General features: G+C 30.6%; 1 protein-coding gene across 2 annotated transcripts in view; it reads left to right on the forward strand.

The window, feature by feature from the left end:
* The window catches only part of toc (toucan), a 117,225-nt gene that overhangs the window by 44,472 nt on the left and 52,608 nt on the right, over positions 1 to 20,145 (forward strand). For both annotated transcript variants that reach the window (XM_088186362.1, XM_088186363.1), the window contains one exon: positions 4,560 to 4,733. In XM_088186362.1, coding sequence (XP_088042488.1) covers positions 4,560 to 4,733 — 174 coding nt within the window. The remainder of the gene's footprint in view (positions 1 to 4,559; positions 4,734 to 20,145) is intronic.

Raw genomic sequence — 20,145 nt, forward strand, 5'->3', positions numbered from 1 at the left:
TTTTCATGATAGAGAGATCAGATTACAGATTACGTTTTCCTAGATTTTCCTAATCTCACGGATTAATAATTAAATTAAAATCACCGTAAAACGTATAGCTTGAAATTTATAAAATATATTTATGTCATCAAAATGCCATATGCTTCAAATTTTGCTTTATCAGTCAGATTATATTGATAATATGTATGTGTGATTTACACATATATACACCTGAAAGACCTGGTTTTTAACATTTTATCATTTAGTGATTATCATATAATTATAAATTCAATCGAGCATTATTACATGTACGATTTTCTTAGATATTCATAATCTCATAAATTAATTATAAAAAAAATTGAGCTAGGTTGTGTATTAAATTACTCATATTACTCACTTTTGTAACATCAATTCTTTTTACGCCGTTGTAATGCATTGGGTTAACGCCTGTCATGTTGCAACGGTAGACTTACAATAAATATAAAAAATCCAATAGATTTATGAGTAAATGTAGAGTAATTATAATGTGACATGTTTTGGTAAAAACGCGGGGAGAGTTTCATGGATGTTATTGCAAGTATTCCGGAAAACTCTTATCTGTTTGACATATTTATCTTTTATTTTATGAAACATGGATAGCAAATGATTCGCTTCTTTTTGTTGAAACTTATTTGTACCATACAAGTAATAAGTTTCGACACAAAGAAGCGCATAACTTGTATGCGCTTTTAATTTATATTAAAACGTATGCAATCTAGTCATTCCTTGTGCGTCGCTCATGTTTCTGTAGTTGCCGGTGATTCGCTGGTTGCACCGAAAAGTTTTAAATTAACACTGACTGTTAAGATATACTTAAAAGTATGGCGTAGTAAGGTTAATTTTATTTTGTATTGAAGATATAAGAAGATTTAATCTTAAATATGACTTTTATTTTCTCCCCTTCTTGGTTTTCGAGATATAGAGTTACAAAACTTATACTAAAAAGCTTCCGTCCAGTGGAATCGATACACGCTTATTATTAAAACCGGTAACATAGTGAGTGAGTGGGCTAGTAACTCGGGGGTGGGTTTGTGTGACGTAATTCTAGTCTTTCCCCTAGGATGACTCATAGTGGCCTTGTTCGGCGCCGGCTCCTTCACCCCCTTTCGCCACCCACCGATTCCACCCCGTCGACCGACGCCGAGACGCCTTTATCCCTAGGCACTCACAAGATCAACGCCCTGCATCCAAGAGCGTCTGTAAAAATTTATATAAAGAAGCACCTCAAAACTGGATGGTTTACGTTATGCCCGAACTTTATGCTTGTATTATGGTAGTAGAATCTTGAGGTTTTATCTAGTTTTTATTTAACCCCCGAGAGTAGCTCGCTTCAAAACCGCGATGAAAAATGTTTTGTATGTATTATAAAATAACTCAATAGCAATTTTAAGTCAATTAAATTTGCATAACTTGTATTATTAAAATATATTTTGTGAAGTTTAATATTTATTATGTTCACACTCAATATAAATATTCTGTAGGTGTCGTCTCTGTCAATTTACATAATAATAAAAGTATTTTCGTAACAGTCTTGAAAACAGATTATTTTTTCTATGGTCGTCAAGCCTAATATTGATTTAGAAGGTCGAAATGCCATTTTATTAAAATAAATCTATTGTATTGTAGTATATTTTTCCGAAAGGATTTGTATACTTGTTTTTATGAATGCCACCCACGACTTATATTATAAGCATACATTCCAATAATTACTATGAAAACATCCTATATCCATAATAGAGATGTTTTATTATTGTTTAATTTTTAATAAAGTTATTAATCAACATTATCATAATTATTTATTGTTATCATATACAAAATGGATTTAGTGGAATATTGAATATGTTCAAAGGTTGTATAAACAACAGTATCATATTTTAAATGAGTTCGCTGCATAAATTTTGAAAACTGATACGATCAGTTAAAACTATATAAACACGATACTTTAATTGATAAAATGCTAAAACACGCTTAGTTCTGCATCGTAATGGTTCATAACTAATGTATGAACCTTTTAAAAAATTTGCTTTTAAATATTGACGCAATTATACTTATCTAATCTAAACGATCGTGATTGATAATATAATATTTATATTATTACGTTAAACCAATAGTTTTTTTTAATAATAATATTGACTCTTTGATTCTATGAATATGTTAAATATTTTTAATGTTGATAATTACTCTGTAGTTGAGGATCATGCACTTACGAATACAGATAATATTTTGTTCAAATAATGTATATTTTTTATAGAGATTTTCGCATGTATTATTATATAAATAAGTTTATTTATATAAAATTTCTAATTAAAAAAGTGATTTTTTTAAATCAAATAATAGTGTAAAAATACTTACGGTAATATACTTGTATATATTAACATAAGTATTTTTTGCTAGCATATTCAACTGTTGTTGTAGTAAGTTGTTATAGCTATTTTTTATTTTACGACTGAATGTGACACGTTGCTATATAATATTTATATTTTATAAACAACGACAGCGATAGGCGGCATTCGCAGTGTTTTTTTTTTGTGTTGAGCGTTATTTTATTGGGATGAACTACAAAGATTTTAATACAAGCATAATATACCAATATAGAATAGTATATTGAATGTATTTGATTACAAGATAAAAAATTACAATCAATGATATGTAGTATATTTTTTAGAAATGTAGAATTTTACATACCTTGTATTTGTGCAAAACAATTTTTATAAGTTTTCTTAATTTATATTGTTATACAATAATTCGAGTCATTTAACAGAACTTTACATTTTCTTCAAAATATCGCTTTTCACAGCAAAGTTAAATATTTTTTAATCTAATTTTTTTCCAAAAAAATATTTTGCGTTTTTTCAACAACTAAAATTCCGCTAGGGTCCTCGTGACGGGCAATTTAATTAAGCCTTAATCATTGCATCGTTGTGCAATTTTTTTTATTTTTTATAGTATATTATAACCACAAACGTTTTGTTTTATATGTATTCTTAATTTTTGATTAAATTAAGCTAATAACTAATCGTAAACATGAAAATGGTTATAAACCAGTAACATGTATATTATATATAATTTGTATGTTTGTATTTATATTATTTAAATTAACGTATTTAAAAAAATATATGCAAAGTTCTGCGCTGATCCGAGTGTCAGCGTGTTTATTTTGACATGAGGCAAAGTTATTTAGCTATAAATTATTATTATGGTACAGTTTGTCTAATCACTATAAAAACAATTATTGTAGCATTGTCTGCGTTTGAAAAAATCAGTCGTTTGCAAAGATCGGGTTGAACTCTGTTGTTACTGAACTAGGATTTACGTGAACAGGGAAGCAGCTGTTTTCTCGGTCTCACTTGGTGCTATTTAGGATGCACTCTCATGTGTCCTAACTAGTAAGTAACTGATTAAAGTGCTTTTCTGCGTACTGAAGTGAATTAAAAATAGAAGTAAAGTATATGCGCATTGTTTGCGCTTATATACGTTTGATCTAACTGATCACTCCCAACGCGATTTTTTTGTTTCCATCTGCTTTTACATAAGAATATTCACGTAATTTTCAGAATTTTAATATTTGTAGATTTGGCAGCCTCGCACTTGTTATTTTGCATTCCAACATGCTATATTTGTTAAAGTAATATAATCGCGTTTGTATTTAAAAATTCTCTTCTGTGTTGGGGATAATTTTAGCTAATCTTTCGGATCTCTAACAATAACGATATATGATATAACATAATGGCATTTTTCCTCGGGTTGTAAAGACTAAAAGCATTTTTGTTCATTGCACTTTTAACACATATGCGGTAAGCTAATTTCTCACGGTCAACGCGGCAATTTTGATAAAAGCTTTATCGATTCGATGGTCACCATAGACATTTGTTTTATAATATTACTGATTAACACATTAAAAAATCGTTTTGATATGCGTTCAATGATCAAAGAATATAATTAAAAATGACAAAACTGCTATTTATGAAACAGTTACTACAATATTGTAATAGACTATCGGAATTTATAGGTGATGACCGCTTATAATGAGAGCAAATGAGAGACTTTTATGTCGTTGGAATCATAAAATTCGTTCCCAGGCTAACGAAAGAAAAAAATATTATCTGGACTTTATATCTTTACATTGAAAATTTATAATTATTAGTATTACATTAAAAACGTTTTATTGATCAATTATCGTTCTTGCCTGTATTCGCTAATCAATTAAAATATATTTTATTTTTGTATCACGTTAACCTGCCATATACAAATATAAACCTGTCATAACATACTAGTTTTAGGTCATAAGCCGGAGCTTCAAAAGAAATCATTATATGTTTGGTTCCTCATCTCTATGTCAGTACAAATATAGACAAACTAAAATTTGGTCGCAATCCACAAAAAAAAATTCTAGCGAACCTCATTTACCTGATAAATACCGAATTGCTTTTGAGTTACATGAAAATCTTTCTAGATTCGCGTATTTGACATGTTACATTTTGAAAAGGGTCTGACAACCATAATTCGAAAACATTAAATCAAAACGCAACTTTCAATTTCAGGAGCGGCGAAGAAGCGCGATGGTGTCACAGGTCCAGGTCGACCGCTCAGCCCTCACACTCAGACACCTCCGACCTTGGTGGGCGCTCAGCCCCAATCTGGGGCGCCCCCGTCCGCCTACGCCCCCTCTAGAAATCGCACGCCACCGGCCACCAACGGCAGACCGGCTGTGCTCGGTGAGTACTGACCATAAAATATTATAGACGATCGATACTACCCAATTTTTTAAATGTTAGCAATCGATCACGAAGTATATGGGTATGTGAATAAATTTGCTCAGGTATAGGGTGTTTAGGAATTACTTAGAGGTAAAACGACCGCTGAATATGCGATCAGCGGGTGATTTGTATACGACCCAAAACACGATTTATTTATATGGTTGTATAAAATGGGTTATTTTCTAATTTGACCCTATGTGCGTCAGACGGGTCGACGCTACTTTTGAAAGTTCAAGAACCGCTGTTGATGAATTATTCAGATTAATTATTCGTGTGTTGGATCAGATTAGGTTCGGGTGAAAGAAATTGCTCAGGTTGTTAGTCTGACGTTGGTGGTTATTTATAAATATACCATTAAAATGGTTCAGCTAAACAGACTTTGATCTTCTCTTGATTTGGATTTGGTATGTTAGACGTCACTGAATTGCTATTTATAAAAATAGTATACCTAACCTAGGATAGTTTGTATTGGTAATAGCTTGTATGCCGAACTGTCTGCGTTGACATCAGTGTCTTTTGTTGGTTGGGTCGGAATTAGCATCGAACCCTAACCCAAGATCGTCCGCTACAAATCCCTGAAGTCAGTAAGCGGCATATTAGTAAAGTTGTATTTGGATCAGCTAACTCTTGGGTTGGTCGACGAGAAGATGATTCTCTCATCAGCTCTCCTATTACCAATACAAACTATAGGTCTTTGTTGTGTAGGTCCAAAATAGAGTGTAATAATAAGTAGATCTTACAGATCGTGAGCTGCAGATTATGCAAACATCACTGTTATTATATAGTGGACTTATGTTAATATTATTGCGCAGTCTCGTCATTTGGTTCCTTTGTAAAGTGAAAGATTTTAGATGAATTTTATAGTAAACTATTCTGCGATTCATTAAAAACCGGATTTGATTTCCATTACTTACTTTTACTTAGACTATGCTTCTTGTTTACACATGTTTTTAGCAGGTGCGTGTATGAATGGATAATTATATGTATATAGAATAATGTCTTCTCCACTAGTTTCAATTATGGTAATATAAAACAATGGTTGTTAATCGTTGATTTTTACAGTTAAGAACATAAAATACCATAATAACGTAGTGTGCAAGTGGTCGATTGCAAACTATTATTAACTTTTTCAATAAAATAATAATTTTTGCACTGCACCGCCAAATCAACCGTATTATTGGTTGGTTTACAATTTATATAAGTCGTACAAAATTTCGCGAATAGTATATGTATTATATTAATATTAATTTAAGACGATAGTTTCATAGAGTCGATAGTCGTCTCAAATCTTGGGTTAAACTTATTGTTCGTCTCAAATCTTGTAGCTGCTGTCTGATCTGAATATGTTTTTAAACGCAAAGTATGATTTTTATTATCAAAATCTGCCTATTCGTGTTTTTTTTTAAACCGGGTGATAGAGGGTAAATTAAATTGTTAACGAAATTCCATGTATAAAAAATATTTTTTATCACCTGTTGTATAATAGTGTTTCGCTGTAAAATTCACCAAGGCGGCTTTTTTTATTGTATTTGCTCGTTCTTTTTTCCTATATCATCGATGCAATTTTTCGTCGGTGTTTATATGAATTTTCTATGCATTTGATCGGTGGTTGCCTTCGTGTCGAATATGACGTTAACTTTTAGCGAAAACCTTTTGTCGACGCTGCTTTGTTAATTGGTTTTCGTTATTGTACTTTTTAGTATTTATCATATCTCCCGTAAATACAAAATCTTTATGTGAAATGCATTTGCATGATGTTCTGATTTTTGAAAAGTGGAAATATAATTAGCTAATTTTATTAATTAGTGATATTTTTATTAGTTATTAATTAGCGATAGACGCCACAGAACTGACAATTTTTGCGTTGCACGGATAGTTAAGCGATGTGTGCCATTTTTATATCAGTTTCTTGTCATATTTTTAAGCATTTTAAAATTTTATATTCAAAGCCCGTGCGCCAGAAAATAAATAGAAAGTTGATTTTTTAACGTATAAACCTTTAATAATAAAATGGTTTATAAAATTATTAAACTTATTTTAATCTAACTTATTGTATTAAAAAGTTTAGTTTAATTTATAATGGAGTTCCTGGTATTTTATTATTTATTATTATAAAAATACAAAAACATATTTTAGAATACATAATTTATATTATTATTCGACTTTAAAATTATTCGATTTTATGCCAAATAAAAAAATACGTAGAAAAATGTATATGTAATACGAAATATGATTCTTAATATATGGTACAGGGTTTTATGATTTTTTTATAAGCAAATTCAGAATACAATTAATCTAAAATGAAAAATGTAATACATTACTTATTAAAATATCATATATTGTAACGTTTTATTTTTAAAGACAATACATTGTACCAATAAATGCTGTTATTAATTTAATCAAATTTATAACGTTAACCGTTTTAAATTAATGATGCTATCTAGAGCCATACAGCTTCATAAATTATTTATGATTGGAAATTGCTGAAAGCTCGTATCAATTGTGTGCAGTGTACCTTGTCATAGCATTGTTAGAAGACTAATAAATTATTTCTTCCGATATTATATCTATTATCAAGCAGTATCTCATATATTTCAATGCTGACTTTAATACAGCTACTTTTCATGTTTTATGTAATACAAAATAAGAATATAAAGGTCGATAAACCTTTCGGCTATCCCATTATGCGAAAATTCAAGGTTTGTGCAGGATATCGATCGCTTACATATAAATATATTTTTCATATTATATAAATGAATCGGACATCCCATAACGATAAGATCGATCGCTCGTTAATTTTTCATCGTTGGAAACGATTTCGAAAACCTTGAACGTCGCGTTGTCAAGGGCTTTGATATTGACTTTTTTCAGAGTTCGTTTATTAAAAAGGCTGTGTAAGGAAGTTATGATAAAGGCGCAATAAAGTAATTTGTATGCTTGACTTATTCGACGAGGTTATCTCCGGGGAAATCTTTATTAGACGATGAAAACGTTTAATAAGGGAATGTATGAAAATTACATTATGTGTGTACTCAGTTTTAGTTTATTGTAGACATTTTAAAAGATAAGATTAGAGCGTTAGATGTGTGTTTTTTATAAAATAGTTAACGAGCGTGATTCTTGCAATTCAGTTAGATCAGTGAGAGTGAGTAGCATTAACGTTTTATTTTTAAATGATAAAATTGTGACGCTTTGCTTGCTTGTTTTGCTACTTGTTTATATACTACAATAGATTTTGTTCTCATTTCATATGAAGACGCCGTCTGAAGTTATAAATTATAATATATAATTAATTATATGCTGCAATTTCTCACTATTTTATTGTACCTTTTACTTTTGTTATAAGTACATCTTTAATTTATTTTACGTAATTATTGTTGTTCATATTATATTTTGCAGTTAAAGCAGTTGCACTTAATTGCAGCATCTTAATAAGAAAAAAACACACATAATATTAAGAATAATGTAGGAATGTTTGATAAGACAGATATTTATTTTTTGTGCCCTTGACATTTAATTTTATAAGTAATGACTTATTTCACTGCTAATATAAATATTTGCCAAAAAAAGGCAAAAAAATTGTACACTAATGGTTAAAATTTTATTTGACGATTTCGTGCCTGTATGCTATTAAAACAAATTAGTCAACCAATTAATTTTCTTGATATTAATAATTGTTGATTAAAATATCCAATTCGTAAAGGTCTTATTTGCTTCCGAGCTACTTTTAACGGCGCCATCGTGCTATTATGATAATTTATACTGTTTTTCATAATAATGTAGTACGAAATGCAAATATGACTTCCTTATCGTAAAGTGTGAATAGAAATGTTTAGAAAACGGACCGCTATCCGGATGTGCCTTTTTCCCTATTTAACATTTTGCCGAACGGCGCGGTTAAAGTTAACGGAGAAAGTTAACGTACGACGCGTAATGTAATTGTCGACAAGTGTCACGGCGCGAATGATACTTTAATTGTTAACTTTTAATCGTGTTTGAAGCGCCGGATATGCTTTTACAATGCTCAAGCGATTTGAGATAGATTTAATTATATTGTACAACAGTTGGCGTTGTATAAAAATATATACATTTTACAGTATCTAATCAAAGCCTTTTACCAGTTTAAATATGTTAATTATAAACTCCTTCAACTCGAAAATGTATAGTTGAATATTCAATATAATTATTAAGGAGAGTGTTATTTTAATTAAAATAAATATATATTATAATAATTCAATTTCAATTAAGTAAACAAATAATAATTCAATTATAAAAAATATAAATCGTCGCTAGATGTCTACCATTATTCAATGTTCAAATTCGACTGGAGTGCTTAACATCCGTCTGTTCAAATAGCTATAGATATGAATTTTGATTACGATTTTTTAAATTTTTATACTCATATCTGTAGATTGTTAAATAAGCTTAAAAAATAAATCAGGTGCTTTGATTAAGAGTTGTTTCAATTTTCAGACATTTTCGATCTGAATCTGAATCTTCAATATGTATTGTCGTGTTTGAAAAATTGTCTTCAAAAACAATTTTAACGCTACTTTCCGAAGCTTACAGAAAAAAGCAATTCTGGTCTGTCAAGCATATGAAAAACCTTTTCTGTGCAAATTTATTGAAGCAAGATTTTTTTAACCTTTTAGGGGTTCCGTGCAAATATTTCAAAGTGATTTAAAAAAAGCAACTTATTATCTTTCTTGCAAATCAACTTGTACTAAAATATAGAATTTTTCTATATACTTAAAAATAAGTCTACATTAATTTTGTCTCACAAGATCATAAATAAATCTGATTTTGCTACTTTACTGACAATCAAGACTCACTCAAAAAGATTTTTTTCCAGAGCTGTAAAATTTAGCAATTTTCAAAAAGCTGTCAAAAAATTTTTACGACGAATTTTAGTATTTTTATTATTTCGGGTAAAATGTTTGGGAATTACCAAATAGTGGAAATTTTACCATCAAGTCACTCAAAAAGGTAGTAAAAATAGAATATTGGGCACCATTGGACTGCAATGGGCAAATCATTTTGGGTATGACATACATGCCATTGGACTTCTAAGGGTTAATATATTTTATTTAACTCAGGAATATATCAATTTTTAATTGTCCTGTTCCCGTGGGACTCTGTTGGTCACGCATTATTAGCAAGTGCGCACGTGGATCAAAGGTCGATTTGTTATGGGAGAATGTATTTTGTGAATATGACATTGGGGCGACTTTAGCGACAGCGATTGTCAATCATTAACTGGACAAAAACATTTTTTATTGGATCAACAGCGGTCCATTTTACTAAATTACAAAAATTAAGCTTCTTACATATTATTTATATTATATATCATATATTTAGGGTAAACCCTGTACCCGCTACTGATGTTGGGACAACTAACTGACAAATAACCCACTTTTAGTTAATGGTTCACTATTGTAATTTACTTAACACCTTTGCTGTATTTTTATTACTTTGATATATTTAACACTAAATATATTTCTGTATTTGATGATTCGTCATATTTGCCCTTCGTATGATATTTCTCTAAGCAATCTTTCATATGAAGATATGATTTTAAATTGGATTTTTCATTGGATCAGTTTATTTTAGATAATATAGGAATTTACTATATGGGAATAGTATATATTTAATAAGCCATCTCTAGTCCACATCGTGGCGATTTTTTTGTCCTTTGATGCAAATACTATAATATTATTGTTCGTTCATTTATATGTTATAACTTCTTCCTTCTTGCTAGTGTACTAGTTAAATATATTTTTTGGAAAAGTGAATTATCAGCAAGTAATATAATCGTGTAGAAATCTCAGGGTGATCTAATTCGAGTTTCATACGTTAGCAGTACTGTAAATCAGACAGCTGTCAATAATCACGCGTGTTCAAAACGTCGCTTTAATTTTTTTCAGGGAGGGGGGGGCGGCAAAGGTTGGACAGTCAGTGATCGTTTTAATGAAAATTCATAGTATTATTCACTAAATGATATGCATTTTTCTGGCCAAGTTCAAGTTCAGTATCTGTTAAGAATCAGCGTCGAAAGCAATAAAATCTTGTCGACGCCGTCGCGGTGGAAACGCTTGATAATGAGCGTTAACGAGCGTTCCTACGGCGACGGCGCCCACACGATAACCCGAAAATTTTTGGTTTAGAATCAGGGACGCCATTTCAGTTTTTTCAGAGGTCGTTTTTTAATATTTTTATTTCATAAAAATTCATAGTATTTCATTAAATAACATGCATTTTTTTGGCCAATCATGCGATTTAACGCCGTGGAGCACCTAAAACCCAACATCCACCAATTTGCTCGAAATGTACAAAAAAGTCATCGAAAGAATCGGCTGCTGCAAAAGGTTCAGAAGCTGCCATTTAATTGATTTTATTTTTCATAATTAATGAAATATAAAAATATCGGATCTTTAAAATTGTGATGTTTTTTTAAATGTTCGGAAATTGAAGTTGGATCATCCTTTATATATAATATCCTTCAACATGAACAATATTTCACATAAATCTATCGTACATCTGAAGGACTACTCTCAATTAAAATAAAACATTCAGCCTAATTAATTCACGATTCAGAATTTAATGCTTTCAATATATATTGTCTAAATATTGAGTTGAATTAAAAATAGCTATTTAATTCATTTGAAAAAAAAAATTTCAAATTGAGAACCATGAACCAAATCACACGTTTTGAGCGGTTAGCACTGGCTAGGTAAAAAATTGTTTCCAAAATCTATCAATGGATTAACAAGTTTTCTGACGAATTTTAGTAATTTGACAATTCCAGGTAAATTTTATTATTTACTCAGACATATACATATATTGATATATCTGAGTTAGTAATAAAATAAAGTATTGAAAATTGATCATCAAATCATTTAAAATGGCTTTATTTTAGTTATGACATATATGCCTTTGGACTTCTAAAGCTCAATCTCCACATACGATAAAACTCTCAGCGCAGTTCTCAAACAATCGCCATAATATTCTTTTATTTTTTCTTTTCTGCTAGAAGGCACATTTTTTGCTTGCTAGCACAAGCACATTTTTTGCTTTTCACTTAGCTTGGGCGGCACCCATTAACGATTTTTTAATCTTATTAGCTGTTTTAAGAGGTCAAGAAGTATTGAATTATTAACGGCTAATTTTTTTTACAAACTCTCGAATCGTTGTGCGTTGTTTTGATTTTACTTATATATTTATACTCGATACCTTAAGAAAAATTCGTCCATAACTTTCTTCATATTCAAAGCTGTTGTCCTTAGAATTTTGGTGCAACTATTTCCCCGTGCGTTCTTATAGTACCCAAACCATATTTTCTAGTCTATGAGTAGATTTTGCTACTTTACGACATGCTTTTTTTTAATTTCTAGCCCAATTTGAAGCAAAGTAAAACTAAAATTTATGATTATAAAATTCAGATTGAAAAGTGCACTTAATAAGTTATGTTAAACTTAACATAACGAAGCGAAATTATTATTTAAAAAATAGGAGTTAAAATTTAAAAATATCAGAGGATCTAATAAGAGCAAACACAAAAAACCATCCGCGTTCTGAATAATTATAACTGAGATCAAACCCTTACCATTATACATTAAAATAGTAATAGAATCATGTTACTAATTCTCAGTGATATTGAACCATTTTCATTATGATTTTCTTCTGATGTTTTAAAGTGGAATCAAACGATACCAAACCCATGCTAGCACACGTCAAACATGATCAATTCAAAGTTTTCCGCATCATTAGCTCCAAATGAGTCCCAATAACCGGCCCAGTTCTTCGAACCGACAGTATTGAAGAATTCGCCATTGCACCCGGTCGCCACCAAGGTTGGCGACACCTGATCTGTCTGATTTTTCCCGCTATTTGACGTTTCCGCGCGTGTTGCACGCTTACGCGCTTCCCCGTGTCAGCTCTTCGACATTATTGCCTCTTCTCTTCTCTCGCACAGTAGTGCGCGTTAACTGCGTTATTTAACTGTACGCTGTGCGGCGAACCGTGCGGCCATTCAATTTACAGTGGATAAGTGCAATTTATAATATGGTGTGTTGTTGGAAGACGCAAAATCTCCCTCGTACATCTTCACGATGGTTGGGCGTGTTCACGCATCGGTGGCCGGGATGCGAACCCGGAGTGTGCTAGGTATGGTATTGTAGACTTTTTGGCCAGTCTTTCAAGTGCTTCCGTTGTGTATCCAAGTCGGTTGTTTGTGCGATCTGATTAGTGATTGAATCGATTTTGGTCACTGAGGCAACACGTTGTGGATACTGTGAATAAGTGCGTTGTCATACTAATTTAGTGACTTTTAGTTAAGATATTGTCTTCCTCAAAGAGTTATTTTTATTATTTTATTATGAATATACACATATTAAAAATTATCTTACTAGGTGTGTCAATGACTGATGTTTATCAGATTGATTAAGAATTCAATGAAGTGATACACATAATATCATATTATTTTTTTTGTTTTAATTTTCCTAGATGAGAAGTAATTTTTACTGTCGATGTAGTTATCTATTTTTATGGTTAGAATAAAGCAATGTATTCAATTTTATGGTTTAATATTTTTTATACTTTATTAGTGTTGTTTTTACACGATTGTTCAGCATTCGTATAGGTGAGCAAAAGATAATACAAACGTACTCTTTACTCCATAATTTATAACTCCAACTTTGATTGAATCCACTATTCTGCTATGAAAATCTCAATAGAAAGTAATCATATATAAAACATGGCAAAAAATAAAACATTTACATACACTTTATTTTCTTGAGAGTTTGATTGGCAAAAAAAGTGTACGTAAATGGACTGATGATGATTTTGTCCGTAAAAAAACTGGAGATAAATATAGATGATCTGTAAAGCCACTGATCTATACTATATGTGTTTCAAGCGGTGTATTAACATTTTGTCGGACAGCGTTATATGGCGTTAACGTTTTGTTGTTAACATTATGTCGATTAACGTTTTGTACTTAACATTATGTCGGTTAACGTTTTGTAGTGTAACCGTGAAAAACAATTCTACATCGGTCTCTACTAAGCAGTTATTTTTAACAGTATCAAGACAAAGTTAGGAATTCATTTAAAATACGCTTAATGCATTGTTATTTTTAAAATTATTTCTTAAAGAATTATTTTTTCCCACTGTTTTTATACTTTGAAAACTATTCTAATATTTTTAGTTTTACTATATTTTACGATGCAAATAGTTGGAATTTATAATATTTACTATCTAAAATGATATCAGTTTTGAACTTTACTTTATTTATATCGCAGTTTAATAAAAAAAATCGGGCGCACACCATAATGCCTGCACTACACTCTTTGGAAGTTGTCCGAAGTCGGCCGAGACCTACGACTTCAAGTAAGCGACCATACTGCCGCAAATTTCATCCGTCCGGACGGCGGCTTCTGACACGTACAGCTGGCATATTTGCGTGCGATCGAAAAATGTGCCAAATAATCGCAATTTTTAAATTGTTTAATTATTAAAATTACGCTACTGATAATTTAAAAAAATTATGTGGGCACTCACTAATACAATATCAGTGAAAACTTTTCGGTCGTAAATATTCAATTTACGCAAAATCTTTGTCAGCTTTTGCAAAATGCCATAAGGCATAAAAATGATACTTCAGAATACGAACACCACATCTGTGACTATCCTAGAATTTGTCGCCATCGATTTTAAATAAGAATTCGTTATGGTGTGACATTTACATAAACCGATTTAGGAAAATACATAAGGATATTGGAAAATTTTTTTCAACAAATTCAAGTACCACTAATTATTTTTTAATTATTTAATTTTATATGAAAAAAATATATAATAACGATATCTGTTAGAAGAATATACTATCAAAAATATAATTAATCCTTTTTGGTGCCCAAACATATTCGAATATGTCATTGAGAGTCTGTTGAAGTCCTCGATAAGCATGTGGTATTATAAATTGACCACGTGATCACGATGCAGCGTTCGACATGCGTGTTAACCATAGGATGCCTACGCGCATACTGAACTTGTACCGAGTTACTCGTTCTATCTCAGTTTGCGAAACACCATATCATTATCTCTCTTACTCTCGTCACTTAACACGCGAGAGAGCGTTAGGGGAAGTATCTCACCGCTTGCGCTCGAAAGAGCAGCTCCGACTTCGGTCCCTTTGACTCGGAAAATAATTCCGACAATGTTCGGAAGCGCTCGAAGCTGGCTAATTACCCCCACTTTACCTTCCGTTCTCGGTAACCTCGGACAACTTCCGAGAGATTTTAGAGCGGACAGAACCGAACTCGACCGAAGTAACCTACTATATTCTCCGTCCTTGGCCAACCTTAGCCAATTTACAAAGAGTGTAGTGCAAGCATAAGGCTTCGGCCAGAAGTCATTATGGGCCAAATTTTTGTATTACACTTCCCAATTAATGTTTCATTGTTTTAGTAGCAGTTTTTTTAAGCTAAATTACGATTAACCATGCCGTAATAATATATCATGTAAATAGTTTGATAGCCAGTCTGATCCGCTTTTTTTCAAAATAAATATATAAGATCATAAATGTTCTATTATACATAGTAGATATTACAGTAATATAAAAATTAAAATGAATCTTTTTCTTTAAAAAGTTAATATATTTGTCAGATAAACTAGCATTTTATTTATAAAAGACGTATTTGACAGCACACGCGATTTTTTTCACAAAATTCAATTTAATTTAAAGAAGTTGTCCAACTTGATAAGGTCACGCAATACCATATTGTTTAATATTATACTGATTAAATCGGTTTGGATTAATTTTGCTTTTTAAAAAAATATGATTTCTAAAAGTAACGCAACATTTAGGCACACAATGCAAAAATTGTATATCTTGTTACGCAGGTTTTTAGTTACGCATCTCTTAAGAAGTTTTTGCTTGCTTTTCCTCCACTCAAATACAGATAGCATTAATCAAAAACATTAATATTAAGTGTACATTTACGCAATTAAGAAAGTAGTTTAAGTTCAAGTATTGTAGATACACTTAAGCTCAATTATCATATATCAATAGGACTCGTAAAAAATAAAATGGTAGATAAAGAAATTGTCAAGTTAGTTTTTAGTTACGCATCTATTGACAAATACCGAACCTATATGAATGTGCAACGTATGTAGTTAGAGATGTACTGTGAGATACTTACAGCAATATTTTTCCAATCTCAATCTGTACATTTCACATGCGAAATTACTGTCTTTTTAATTTATAGTCAAATCTATTGATTATAATGATTAATTTATACAATACAAATTGAGGCAATTGAAAAGTTTTTTATATGAATGTTTTTCACTTGGCTACTCTCAGATTCTATTCTTATACAGTAATAATAACATATAAATTGATTTGAACGATACTTGAATAATCAAAACAGCAAATAGTGATCTAAAAACTAGCACAACGAAGCAGCGATTTAATATAAATAATTGCTTATGTATTAAAGATTGAACATCACATAAACCCATATTGTTTTTTTGGAAATTGCCATTATAAATACTTTTCTGATTCCTTCGATTAATATCGAAATGATCAATCAGTCGTAGTTGATATGATTAAAATTGATATATAAAGCGATAATATAACTCATCGAAGTATTAGTATAATACATTTAAAAGCAGTCATAAAAAAATCTGTTCAAATTGTTTTATCAGTATAAAATATTTTTTTCTAAAAGGATAAGAAAACGTGAAAAACATATTGTTGTGATACGCTAAAAAAGTTTTGATAACCTGTAATTATAATAACTCTTAACTTCGTGTATATATTTAAACAAATTTAATTAACCTAACGAATGAAAGTTTTGGTTAACTTTTGACTTTTGTTTGTTGATAGATCGTTTTACTTAGGAAGTTTTTTAATCAGATTTAATTTATACATATTCATTAATCACAACCTTCATGTGTGAGTAAACTTAAAAATCTCATACATAATACCAGTAATTATATAACAAAAGGTTGTTTTTAACAAAAATGCGATTAAAAGATAACTGCAAATTATAAAGCATTGCGAAATTAAATAATACATTGTGTATTATTAATTCTACACACGTCGAGGTTTTTCACGTAAATGTACATATATTCGTTTACAGGCTCACGGTTTGTCCATTACGTACTAGGATGCGAAACGTGAACCGTAATTGTTTGTTTCGCTTAACTTCTTTGATTTTGATCGCTTAATTGTTGTCGGTCGCCGTTATATTTTCAGTATCATCGGCGAAATAATTAGTTTTGCTTCATAAGTCTAATTACTCTGGATGTGTGATGTTTTGTAAATGTGTGTTTTATTGTATGTATATGAAAGAGTGCTTATTCGTTGAATTTTTTTAATACTGTAATAAACAGAGTTTATGGGCTATTATACGTGGGTGATGTGGAAAAGGGTTACATTGTTTTAATCATTTAATGGAGCGAGTTGCGGATTTAGTTTATAAAATATGTATTTAAAAAATATTTTTGGGGCTATGTTTTATATAATATTATTACTATACAGTTGTTATTGCTCGATTTAATTTAACAGTTATTTTTAACTATCGAGATTCTCATGATATTATATTAGCACTGACAATGAGTTAATTGGCGTGTAATTTTATTGTTATTATGGAATACTTCAAGATCATTCATTTGAGGTCATTTTCTATAATAATAGTAGTGATAATACAGGTCAAAACACACACATAAATATTTATATAATATAAAACAAGTATCATAGAAAACATTCGAGTTTATCAAAATGAGCCATCGGCCATCCATATGAACACACGCGTTGTTCTATTTCCTTTTTTTACGATTTACTATTATTAGAAAGTTTAAAAATTACTATAAGCACAATATAATATATGTTATTAAAAAACACATATAAATAAATTATACATGCAACTTGAACCAAATGTTTTTCTCCGATAAGATAACGATTTACAACTAAATTATAAACACATTTTCGTCATGAATTTTGCTTATAATTTTATTACTTTCACTGAGTTTTTTTAAACTTTGGTGTATGTGTATAGTTCAATCGAATAATTTACAGTGCAATGGTTGAATAATTGAAGTGTGTCAATTCGTAACAATGAGAAACAATTGGCGTGCCATGTTATTTCCATGGCGTCGAAAGGTCAGTATCGTATCGATTATATATGTGTGTGTATAATTTATCATAGCAGTGTTTGCATATAGTATTTTTTTAAGTATTACCACTAAGCCTATTCATAATAATAGGCAATAAAAAATAACGTGGGCATAGGTCAACAAAATTTGCTTTTTAGCAGAAAACATATCGCAAAAGTAATCTTTAGAAAAATGTATCTCTCCTTAGTCGTTTTTTTGTGTAGGCAACGTGCCTTATCTTGCTATTAGATTTAATGCAGAAACATACATACATATAAGACCAAGTAACGTCTACATTTTTCAACATAAAATTATTTTAGACGTATGTTTGTATTATATAAGTATATCTAATAACATTTGTGTTGATGTTAGGATTATGCAATACAATTTCGTGGATAAACCTTGGATACAAATTGAAACTGAATAACTTGGTGGAACGCTAAGCTACGTTGGATTACTTCGCTATAACAGTTTCCTATATAAATTCCAGAATTGAATTAACTTTTCAATTAAATTATGTAATATATAGTCAATAGAAATATAATTAATTCTTTCGTTAAAACTTTTTATACAATTTTATTTTGTTTTTCTGAGCTGATCTGTCATTTCCACTGTGCTACAGCTATTTTAATATTTTGGGTGACATTTGAGCTTAAGTTTTTTATTTAGAACTATTACTAAAATTTATGTCATCATGATGATTCACGTAGTCTAATTTGACTTCAAATTTTTTATCCTTTAGTAGATCTTGCCATAGAAGTTTTAATATGAGTCTGTTCTTTAATAATCAACTCACATGATAATAGTTGGGGGTTTATGCTATTCCCTTATTAACCTCATATTTTATTAATAATTTTGCTACTAAAGTTAATGCTGTGTAAAATTCTAAAAAAATAAGACATTCTAAGAGCATTTGTGTGCTGATCATTTTTTGATTTAACTGAAGCATTTAATAAATATAAAGACTTGTTAATACACACCCGCTCCTTTAAAAACTAATAAGTTAGGGACCATTAAATTAGACTATAAAGTATGTAAGTAGTTGGGTTAAATACAAACAAGCTCTGCTTTCGCTTTGGCTGTGCGTTTGAGACCCCGAGCAACGAGTCATACAGCCAGAAGTTTCGGCCGACGCAAAACTAAGCTCGACCTCCTACTTGGGCTGTCACGAGTGACAGCCGAGATTGAGTAAATCCAGCGTCACTTATCATTTTAAGGATGTGGATGTGGGATATTAGGGATGAATGAGAAAAGATAGGTAGCAGTCAGATAGACCTGAAAACAAAGTCATTTAGCATATCATGAACTTTGTTCAATATAATTAATAGCGCTGAAAATAATTAAAAAAATGGATGCACTTTAATTATTTCCATATAAATAAATCATTACAATAATTATATTTTCTAAAGCTCAAAATCCAATGCTTGCCACCAAATCGCACCAACTTGCACATAGCATTTCTGGTATTTTACCTATCCTGACGTATGTGCAGATGGTAGCAAAATAAGGTAGTCAGCATACACGATAATATCAAAAATGTCTAGTTAATACACCCTGTCTCTTTTAAAAACAAAAATCAGAGAATATTAAATTTGTTTCAAGTATAGCAAGTAGTTCATTGAAAAAAGAGGAGTATAGTAAAATTTATCGTCCGCAATTTACCGCCAGCAATTAATCGCTAGCAGTTTACCGCCGCGTCAATTGATCGCATAAAAAATGTATAGCGTTGCAGATGTTTTTAACTGCTATTGTCGCATTATGACCGAGTTGAAATTCATATAGCTGAACTAAGATTATTTTATCTCCACTGCCATTTTTGATTTAGGGTTGAAAATATCGAAAATTAACTAAATAGCATCATTAATACTACTACTACTATTAACTACTAACAGGACAACCTGATATTCTTTATAATTATTATTATCTGTAGTACCTTAATGTGGATATATTACTATAAATCCCCAAAATTTAGTTCAAACTTGTATAGACTTCTGCTGGCGAAATCCTTGATCATGGTCATCGCGATTAACGAACCTTACCATGCTGCAGCACTGAAGGTCTTTCAACAATGGTGTTTGTTATGACTTACATATCATAAAGGTTACTTATACTAACTTGAAGGCTAACTGTGTACGACCTATTCTCATTGCAAGTTTGATTTTTTTAATTAAATAATACTTTCACCACAAAAGTATTGTTTAGTGTTTATTTCATT

This window comes from Plectrocnemia conspersa, unplaced genomic scaffold (assembly GCF_051122295.1).
Source record: "Plectrocnemia conspersa isolate PC_06_02 unplaced genomic scaffold, ASM5112229v1 ptg000005l, whole genome shotgun sequence".
Classification (NCBI taxonomy): domain Eukaryota; kingdom Metazoa; phylum Arthropoda; class Insecta; order Trichoptera; family Polycentropodidae; genus Plectrocnemia; species Plectrocnemia conspersa.